We start from the raw sequence: 10,283 nt of genomic DNA, 5'->3' as shown, positions 1-10,283 counted from the left end.
TCCCATTCCTTCATTGCCCATATGTTTTTCCCTATACAGTTTTCCCCTATACTGAAGCTGCCCGGGGGAAAGGGTACCTCTGAGACAAGACTCTTGCCAGGGAAAGAGAGACCTGTTGCTGGTTCCCAGGGAGGGGAGCTCAGCCATGGGCTCCTGCCAACCACAGAACCACTCAGCACTACTCTCACCCAGGCCTGGGCACTGGCCAAAGTGGAATTGCACGAGTGAATCCTTGCACAAGGCCTCATGTGGTGCATGTGTGGGAATGCACTGTCCTGGTGTGTCACACATGGAGATTTGCTGTGGGCCCAGATGTGGACATGGGCATCAGGTAAGTTTAACCTCCTGGTGCTGTAAGGCAGGGCATGGTCCATTGCCCGGGAACAGTTTAATGGCAGCTCTGTTGTATCCAGGACTGTGCTGATCTCTGCATCTACGTTCAAGACTGTTTTTGATGGGTGTAGCTCTGGCCAGCAGTGAGGGCAGGGAAGAGCCCATGGCAGAGCCCACCTGAGGCCCACAGAGGGCAGAAACAGCACTGTGAGCATACACTGAGCTGAGGTCCCTGCAGCAGGTGGCACGTGCAAGCACTCTTGCTGCTTGGATCTATCCATCTGTTGATGCTGTTGGATCATGTTCCCCATTGCCACCTGCTGTCTGTTGCAGCCCATATCCTTTCCAAGTTAACAGCTTGTCTCCAGAGAATGCTCTCTGTAACTTTTTAAACTGTTGTTTGTCAGGAATAAACTCTTCTTTGCCTATCCTTCTTTGTCTCCAGTTTGTCTGGAGTCAAAAAGGTTTCGCTCATTCTTGCCCCTTGCTCCATCCATTGCACAGGTGTCCCTCCAAGGCAGTGTGTCCTCCTTCCTTGATTTTCTCTGCCACCTTGCACCACTACGCACTGGCACTGCCTCCTTCTGCACCCACTGATGTTTACACCCTTGTTCTCTTCTGATCCCTTCCTCAGCATCAGCCCAGCTTCCTCCTCTTCCTTCTTCTGCACTGCTCAGAGTTCAGCCAGTGTGAGGTCCAAAGCCTCCAGGTTGCTTCAGCACCAAAGCCACTTTGGGCCTTGGCTCTCCTTGCATGTGGTGGTTATGGATCTCCTGCCCAATTGTCTTTTCAGTTTTCCCATTACAGCTGCCCTTCATCCAGTGCTGCTCCTGTAGGAAAATCCAGGCTGGAAGAGTCGGCTGGAGTCATCTGGAAAATCCCAGGATCTCCTACTCCTTGCAGGAGTCATTACTTTGTTCTTGGTTTTGCCATGTAGTGAAGGCTTTTGGCTCGCAAAGGAACTGACTGAATCTGGTGCTGTTTTTATTGGTCCAAGCACTGTCCTTGGAGCTGGCCCAGCTCTGGCCATCTGCTCTCCAGCCTCAGTCAAGAGGGCAATGGCCTGGGTTAGGATTTCCCAGGCCATGAACCTGGACCAGGTGCTCCAAGGCAAACACAGACTTGGTGATAGTGGAGAGACCTGCTACATATTGGTGTCATAACTGCACCCAGCAATGTGACACTTCAGAACAGCAACATTTCAGAAGCTTCCTGAAAATCTCATTCCTCTGAAGGCATCGGATTGCTGAGAATTCTGAAGGGAAGGAAATGCTTTAGTGGGCAGTTATTTCTGGAGCAGGCACTCTCTGCTCACTTCTTGGGCCAGATTATTTTCTTAGGATGGGCCTTTTCCTCCATCTGCTCTCCCAAATTCAATCCCTGTGCACCCTAGGAATTGGAAGCAGGGGTGAGGTAACATGCCAACATCTTCCTACCAATCTTCCAGGTGGATAACATCAGGGTGTGAGTCTCTGAAATACATCTCTCAGAGACCTCTTCCCAAATGCCAGACTTGATTATTAATATGGGTTAATGATTTACAGGGCTCTCTGTCTCTGCCCACACGTGCCCGGGGAAGGAGGAGGGGCAACGGGTACTACATTTTGTTAAAATTAATTGAGAAATAGGGACAATTTGAAACCACAACCTATTTCTGTGTGCAGCAAAACATGACATTAAAGTGGTAAGTGGAGAGCGTGTGACTGAGCCGGCTGTTCAGGAATGGCAGCTGGATATTTGTCCCAGTTGTCTCCTACTATCTGATTAAGGGAACAAGTTATTTCATCATGCCATATAAAGTGTACTCTAACCCACTGACTAAATATAGCTGATCATTTCTAACTAACGCCTTGCTTTTTGTGTGCTCTACTTGTTTGTGCAAGGAATTATGAAGGAAAGTGCTGCTAACCCAGGTGCTGTCAGGGAGCGTTTGTAGCCCATGAGAGAGACAAGCAACCTAGCAGACAACATTGTTAGGATTTGAATGGGGCATTCGTTAGCAACAGAGGCCTGGAGTTAACCTGAAGAACCATAAAGCTGATGCAGAATGGTAATTTTTATGCTGTTTAGTGTGCGTACATTGAAAACAGATGGTGTAAACAGGTATTATTACAGCCAGAAAAAATGTATGTCAGTTTAGAAATGTATTTTCTAGCCCAAGCTGTTGCTGTTAAGCCTCTTCAGCTGTGCCAAGGCCTTGTCTCTACTCAAGGAGATTCTCACACCCATAAAGCTGTACATCAAACCCCCAAACATTGCCAGGGTCGTGTATGTTATCCCTGCCTGGCTTAGAGCAGCAAGAAGACACAGGATGTTCCTAGGGCAGCCAGGAATGAGTTTGGAGCTAAAGGAAGCGACGAAACAGAGCAAACACCATTCAAATGCTCCTGTCCAGCACAGGGAGCCCCTGGCACGAACGAGCAGAGGCCAGGCTGAAAAACACTCCACGGGCAAAAACCATCCTTGAGAAAAGCAAACCACGGCGTCCCCTTTGGACTGAGAGTCGTGAATTGCAGGGGAAGAACGGAGATGTTTTAGAGGCGTCCCTGCCTACAGCCCAGGCGCTCAGGGAACGCGATACCAACCCCAGGGCACCGGGCACGGTTTGGAGCGGGCTCGGCTCCAGCAGCGCCGCGGAGCGAGGGAGGGCAGAGGCCGGAGCCGCGGTTGCCGTGGCAGCGCTCCCACAACACCGTCACCCGGGAAGTGCATCCGGGGCCGCCCCAAGTAGTTCCTCGGTGACGGCGGCGGCGCGGCGCGGAGGGATCCGCCGTGTCCTGGCAGAGCGGCGGCCGCGGCCCGGCCCGGCCCGCCCGGCCCCGGCATGTTCAAGAACACCTTCCAGAGCGGCTTCCTCTCGGTGCTCTACAGCATCGGCAGCAAACCGCTCCAGATCTGGGACAAGAAGGTGAGGCGGCGGGCTCGGTCAGCGGCGCGGCCCCGGGAGCGGCGCGGCCGCTCGGCTCAGCCTCCCGGGGCAGGCCCGGGGCCGCCGGGAACCCCCGGAACGCTCCGGACACCCGTGGGGCCGCTCGGCCCCCTGCGGAGCTGCAGCGGCCGCGTTACCGGGAGCGGGATACCGGCATCTCTCGGGTACTGGTTACCGGCACGGCCCCGGGGCCGGTACCGGGCCCCTCGGGGTGTTTCTGAGGGGAACGTGTTGTTATGAGTATTTTCTGCCTTTGCCGGGCAGAAGAGCCCGCCCGGCATCAGAAGCTGCAGCGCTGTGGGGAAGCTGCAGAAGTGGCCAGCACTGGCCATCGGCAGCGGGATGCCCAAGGCCCTGTGGCCACTGCGGGGGCGGAGGTGGGGGTCTCCTCTAGTGCGTGACCCACCTTTCAAACAGGCTCGCCAAAGGCATGCAGAAGTGGGCTGTGTGACGGCTTGTGGGGTGTAGGAGAAGTTATGAATGTGTCTCATCACTCAATTTCTCCCTCCTGTCAGTTTTTAGAATGGTTTTGCTCGGGGCCCCGTGCCTTCTCCGGGCTATCTTGCATCAAGGAGCCCTCCTCAGGATGTTTAGAGATGTTGAGCTGTGCTGCTTCCCCCATCACAAGCCATCCATGGTTTAGTGATCCTGCAAAATACTTGCTGCAACCAAGGCTACAACCTGTATTTGGTTGCTTGTTCATGAGCCTTAGCTGAATTTTTTGTGGTTTCAGGAGGAACTAAAGCCTTCATGGCAGTTCAGACAGCAGTGGTGTTTGACCTGAGTGGGCTTGTGTGAGCATTTAACAAGTTGTGAGATGGGGGACAGGAAGCACAGGCCTATCCTGTTTCCCATCAGTGGGGTACCCATGTAGCTCTGTGAAGAACTGGGATGCCTCACACTGCCCGTGTGTGTGTCTGTGTTTTGCACAAATATTTGTGACTTTAAGAAAGGATCAACAGCTTATTTGGATGGTGCAAGGACGGGACACATTAAAGATTCTTAGGCAAAGGGATGTAGTGTGCTGTCAGACTGGATAAGCCATAAGCAGGCTGGGCTGACCCTGCTTGGTGGTAGAGGTTGGATTGGAGACCTCTGGAGTCACCTTCCCACGTGAATTGTCCTGTGCAGGGTGATACTGTTATGATTGTGTGGCCCATGAGTGGCCAGGAGGAGTTCTGCTTGCAGGGTGGATGTCAGCAGTGGTCCTTTTAGCTGCAATAGTCTTGCAATAGTCTCTCTTGCATGAAGCATGGCCAGCCTGGGTGTGCTTGTTGTGAGGATTGCCCTGCTCTCTTCAGCAGTGCATGAAATGCCCCAGTCATTTTGGTGAGAACTGGAATCAGTGTTTGACATTCTCCTGTGTCCTAGGTGCATGCCTGAGATTACTGGGTTCATACCCGTCCTAATGTAGACTTCTATATCTTTGCAAAAAGAACCAGTAGGCTGTGATTTCTACTTTTTTAGATCTCAGGGAATATCTTAAGCTTTTGTGGCATGGGGAAAACCCATATATTTTTTGGCCTTAGTGGGATGTGCACTGCTTGTACTGGTGGAGAGAGTGTGTGTGTGAGTGTGCAAGAGTGTGTCTGAGTGTGTGAGTGTCCAGCCCTTCCCCAGAGACAGTCAGCCATGCCCAGCAGTACAGACCAAGTCCCCTTGGTGACCAGTGGCTGGCTGATGGCTCCCCTGTATTGCTTGTCCTTGTTTTTACCCCTTATTGCACTCAAGTTTGACTCTTACTCTTTTATGTTTGTTTATTTGGGCCTCTGATGTGAGGCGTGAGTCCCTTGTGTTCACTGCAGCATATTTTGATAGGTGGAAGTCTTGCACTCAGTGTATGTGCAGCATGCTGGGCCATAAACTCTTGCTGGCACTCTGGGGCAGTGATCAAAGCCTTGGAAGCAGCGAGGTCCAGGAGACCAGGAGCCAGGTTAATGTAGATGGATCCTCCTGGGGTCTCATTCCTTCTCATAATGGAGCTGTGTGTGCCTCTTTTTCCCTCTCAAGTAACGTCTGTGCTGTCTGCCCCACTTTTGTTCCAGGTGCGCAATGGCCACATCAAGCGAATCACGGACAATGACATTCAGTCACTGGTGCTGGAGATTGAAGGAACAAATGTCAGGTAGGAGAAGCCTCTTCTGCTGTTCTAGGGGAGCAGGACTCTGCCCTGAAGCAAAATGAAAGATGTCAGTGCCCAGCAGACATCATCTTCAAACTACAGCAATGTGATAGCAATGTCTTTGTCAATAAATTGAAGAATCTGGATCATATCGCTGATACTCCTCTGTGGCAGTGTGCTGTTCCTCTCCCTGGATGTGCCTGTAGAACTCTCATTCTCCTCCTCACTGGGGCTAAGGGATAAAAAATAAAATCCCATTATTCTTCCATCACTTGAAGGGAAAAAAAGCGGTATTTAATACCCAGCCTCAGTCAGCACTTTCAGTTACTGGAAAAGCAGCACTGTCTGCTGTCTCTTCTATTGTCTTGGGCCTGTTCTCCTCACGTGACAGCTGCTCTCCTTACAGCAGGAAGATCAGAGGGAGATTTATGAGGGGAGTTGCTTATGGAGCTTCTCTTAGCAACCTCGTCTCCATCGCCCCGGGAGACAGACGCCAGCTCCATGAGCCGTCTCCAAGGCTTCACCAGGGGTGATTCAGAGCAGGGCACTCCTTATAAGGGCAGTGGAGACTCCTCTCCTGCAGACAGACTGAGCCAATGCTTCTCTTCCTCCAAGAAGTGTTGATACAAAACTTGCCAGGCGTGACATGTGACCTCTGTTTTCCCAGCCGTATAGAGCACACAGGGCCTCTGCCATGATCTGGAGGGCTCTACCTGTTCAGTCAAGGGTAGGAGGAGGTTGTGTTAAGAAACAGTGCTGACATGGCCTTGAAACTGGGGAGGTGAAGCTGTCCAGGAAGGTGTTTCATGCCCTGGGTGAGAAAAGTGCAATTTGAGATGCATTCTTTGTGCCTTTTATCATTTTCTGCCTGCAGCTACCTCTGAAACTCCTCCTCTTGTTACAGGAAGCCCTGGTTGTTGCTGAGATCTTATGATCACAGTTACCCATTTCTGCCTGTCCTCCAAGGCTGCATTGGGCCGAGGGAGAGACTTGGGCTACCTTGGGCTGTGCACTTTGTGCTGTGTGAGATCCTAAAGTGTTTTTCTCTCACCTCTCAGTACCACGTACATCACGTGCCCTGCTGACCCAAAGAAGACCCTGGGCATCAAACTACCTTTCCTAGTGATGATCATCAAGAACCTGAAAAAATACTTCACTTTTGAAGTGCAGGTGAGGAGTGTGCACTGGGGAGGCCCCTCCAGGGACCACTGAGGAAGGCGCCAGAGAGCCTGCAGTCTTGTGTTGGAACTTGTCCCAGGCAGTGAGTGATCCCCAAAACAGTTTTGCTTTCTTGGCCATGTGGTGTGTCAGGTCTTCTGGTATGGGGGCATCAGTCAGCTCACAAACACATTGTTGCTATTCCTGAGAATGGCTCTGTTTCCTGTGTTGAAATTACTTCTGCTGTGGAATGGAGGGGTGGGAGTATAGAGCCCTCTTGGAGAGGGGTAGCGCTGTCCTGGGGAGTCGGGGCCTGGCGCCTGGGTGAGCAGCCTGCCTTCCTTGCCCAGGTGCTGGATGACAAGAACGTCCGTCGGCGTTTCCGGGCGAGCAACTACCAGAGCACGACTCGGGTGAAGCCCTTCATCTGCACCATGCCCATGCGGCTGGACGACGGCTGGAACCAGATCCAGTTCAACCTGTCCGACTTCACGCGCCGCGCCTACGGCACCAACTACATCGAGACCCTGAGAGTGCAGGTGAGAAGCACCCGTCACCTGCCCTGGGAAACCAAGGGCTGGTGATGTTCCTGCTGGCTGGGACAGCAGGATGGGAATCTGCCTTTAGCCCTGTGTGTTTCCTTTGCCAGCCCTGCTCTTTGCAGAGCACTGTGGAAGGTGAGCAAAGGCCTGACTGAGGCCTCACTTTACTTGACTAGACTGGGATGAAGGAGCCCATTTCCCTCTTGTTTCTCTGGCTGTGTGTTGGTTAGGGTGAGAGCTGCAGCTCCCTGTGGCATGCCACGAAGGTGGAGCTCTGCTGGGAATTAGCTGTGTATTGCCTTACTGTCCAGATAGGCTGGACAGTGATTGGCTGAATGGGAGCCTGGATGGGAAAGACCCACGGTGTACAGACCATTCATACCCCTGGTCAAGCTTGTTTCCTCGTGGTAGTGGAGTGACCCTGCTTTCACTGAGTCCCTTGTAACAGAGCTGATGCAGTGTTTGTTCCTGCTGAGCACATGGAACTTGTTCCATATGCTAGGGAGTCATGTTCACAGTGTCCAGTGGTATGTGTTATTTTGAGGAATGTCTGTGTGTGGAGCGTGCTTGTTCCTTCATGTGAGGGGAGTGCTGCAGTTCCTTGCAGGATTGCCCTGAGGTGCAGGCAGTCAGCTGAGAGTTGTCTGCCTTCTCACATACTCACGAGGGGGACCAGAGTGACTACTTTGCTGCCAGCTGATAGTGGAGGCAGCACAGGCTGGACAGGCTCATTCCTGACCTCAGGGAGGCCCTGAAGTGGGTGTGTTAAAAATGCAGCAGGCTGAGGCTGTGGGTGTTCTGGCAAGTGCTGATACCAGCAAAGCATAGGTCAGTTCACAGCAGAGAATCCCCTTAGCAACTAAGAGAGATCTCAGTTGGCAGAGATACCAGAGCCTGGCCAAATCTTTTGAGTGTTCATCCCTGGAGACAGCGATGCAAATGTAAAGCAGAGGGCACAGACCAACATTTCTCTGATGCCCTGTCAGATTTGAAAAAGCAAGACAGTGAGGTAGATTTCCAGCTGCTGAGCCAAAGAATCCATGTTGCAGCATGACACCAAAGCTGGATGTGGAAAGAGCATGTGGAAAATGGACTGACTCTTTGTTTTGATTCTCAGATCCACGCCAACTGTCGCATCCGACGGGTGTATTTCTCTGACCGGCTGTACTCAGAGGATGAGCTCCCAGCTGAGTTCAAGCTGTATCTGCCTGTCCAGAACAAGGCCAAGGTGAGCTAGGTGTGGGAAGGAGGGTGGGAGAACAGTGAGCCAGACTAGCATTCCTCTGCCTCCTCTGCTGCCTTTGCAACCCGGAGTTTCTTCTGGCAGCAGAGCTCTTGCCAGCTTTGGCCATGAGCCAGGGAGCACCCTCTCTGTTGCCAGGGTGAGCAGTCTGTCTGGGGTGCCTTGCTGCGTAGCTTTCCTGCCAAAACACATGGAACTTGTCATTCCCATCTAGGAGCAGGGTGAGCTGTTCAGCTGTTCCCCATGTCCTCCCTGGTTGTGTTGAAGGACTCTGGGCAGTTGCAGCCTCCCGGCATCTCTCCAGAGCTTTCATCCATGACTCAGCTCAGCAACTTTGCTCTTCAGAGCAGCTGCAGCTCCACATTTGTCTTCCAGGAGAAATCCTGTTTGTGTCCCTCCAGCCCAAAATGAGTCCCCTCCGGTCTTTTCCCCACCCCGTGCAGACAGTGGTGCCATGAGGGGGGAAGGGGACACCATGGCTGCCCTCAGGAGGAGGTGCCAAGCTCTTCTCCTGCAGTGATGGGAGAGGAGTGAACATGCTGGCATATTGAGAGATCTTGAGCAACATGCAGCAATTTTGAGGCTTGTGAGGAAGCACCTTCTTTGCCAGGGCCAGCCTGTCCCAATGCAGACACTTCTTTTAGCAAAGAAGATTCCTGGGCAAAGTTTCAAGCTGCTGAGGGAAGATATTGGGGGCTGATGGTAGTGGGAGGTAGAAGGCAGTGTTAACTGTAGGTAACACCTCTGGGGAACCTGTCACTGCCTTCTGGGCTGTAGCAGCCTCAGTGTCTGGGGAGTGCTTGGAGCCTTCCCAGTACTGTTGTCTTGTGCTGCCAAGTCTTGTAAGTGTCTTCTTTCTTCTCCCTGCTCTGTCCAGCAATAACATCACGTTGGGAAGAGATGTTGGTGTGCAAATTGTACAGAGTCAGACTCTTCCTGGCTGTTCCTAAAGTGCTGAGCCTAAACTCTGCAGGTGGCCTGGTACCCAGTCTTGTCTTGCTCAAAGTGGCCACTGTGCCTCCAAAGAAGGGATTCAGCAGGAATTGTGGAGTTAAGTGCATCATCTTGAAGTTAGCAATTTTATTTTTTATTTCCTTGTTTCCATCTCTTATATATGCTCTAAATATGGATGTAATACTTGTTCTTGAAAAGTTATTAAACATTTGGCTCTGTAAATCTGTTTCTGTCTTCGTCCTCCTTTGATGGATCCTTAACTTGCTCATTTTAGTGCTTCAGAAAGTGCCAGAGAATTTCTTTGACAACCTAGATGTTAGAATTTGTCTCTGAACTTGACTTTGATCAGCACTCTCACTGTTTAAGGGATAGCACAGATGCAAACAGCAGCAATCTGGTGAGAGGAAAATTAGTAAGGTTTCCACAGAGAAGACAGAAACTGTCTCCAATCCATGAAGTTTGTGGTACTATGACAAAAACTCATGCTGTTCATGAAAATGGGTTTTTCATTCCCTTTTTCCTTGAAGCCATTTTCCCCAGCAGTGACAAATTAGGCTTACCTGCCTGTTAGGGCACAGTTTTGTTGGCTGTGTAGTTACCAGCTCACTGCAGCTCTCAGCCAAGCCTTTAGCTGTAGGAGGCACACAATAGCCTTCCAGCTGCCAGATTGTCCCTTCCCCCAGGGATCGGAGGGGAGGTTCAGCAAAGCAGCATAACAGGAGCGGAAGTCTTTTCCTGTGCTGAATCTGCCCTTCCCTGCCTCAAACCAATCTGCCTTTGTTGTAGAAAGGCTTGTGAAGGGGAGGCCAGAGACTCCATCAGTAATGGGGTGAGTCTGGGAGTAGATGATGCCTTTCCTGCCCAGGGCCAAGTCCCCCATCAGTACTCTAGAGGGCAGGTACCAAAGGCTGGGACTAATCTTTCCCTGGGCTGTGCAGTGAACGGGGAAGACTTCACTTCTGTTATTGTTCTGTAGAACAAAGCTGCTCTCTCCCAGGAGGA

General features: G+C 51.7%; 1 protein-coding gene across 1 annotated transcript; it reads left to right on the top strand.

The window, feature by feature from the left end:
- Positions 1-2,401: 2,401 nt before the first annotated feature.
- Positions 2,402-8,321, top strand: CFAP20 (cilia and flagella associated protein 20). Its single transcript, XM_053953039.1, has 5 exons — positions 2,402-3,241; positions 5,308-5,387; positions 6,443-6,554; positions 6,893-7,081; positions 8,202-8,321. The coding sequence occupies exons 1-5, from the start codon at positions 3,158-3,160 to the stop codon at positions 8,319-8,321; spliced, it is 585 nt and encodes a 194-aa protein (XP_053809014.1). The 5' UTR covers positions 2,402-3,157.
- Positions 8,322-10,283: the final 1,962 nt, after the last annotated feature.

The sequence above is a fragment of the Vidua chalybeata genome, chromosome 11, assembly GCF_026979565.1.
Source record: "Vidua chalybeata isolate OUT-0048 chromosome 11, bVidCha1 merged haplotype, whole genome shotgun sequence".
Lineage (NCBI taxonomy): Eukaryota > Metazoa > Chordata > Aves > Passeriformes > Viduidae > Vidua > Vidua chalybeata.
This window is presented reverse-complemented; position numbering and strand designations above follow the sequence as displayed.

What these genes read in the sequence shown, in the direction of transcription:
- CFAP20 (XM_053953039.1), top strand. Translation starts at nt 3,158, where the DNA reads ATGTTCAAGAACACCTTCCAGAGCGGCTTCCTCTCGGTGCTCTACAGC. An exon ending in ATTGAAGGAACAAATGTCAG is followed by an intron (nt 5,388 to 6,442) that starts GTAGGAGAAGCC and finishes CTCACCTCTCAG; the next exon opens with TACCACGTACATCACGTGCC. An exon ending in TCGAGACCCTGAGAGTGCAG is followed by an intron (nt 7,082 to 8,201) that starts GTGAGAAGCACC and finishes TTTGATTCTCAG; the next exon opens with ATCCACGCCAACTGTCGCAT.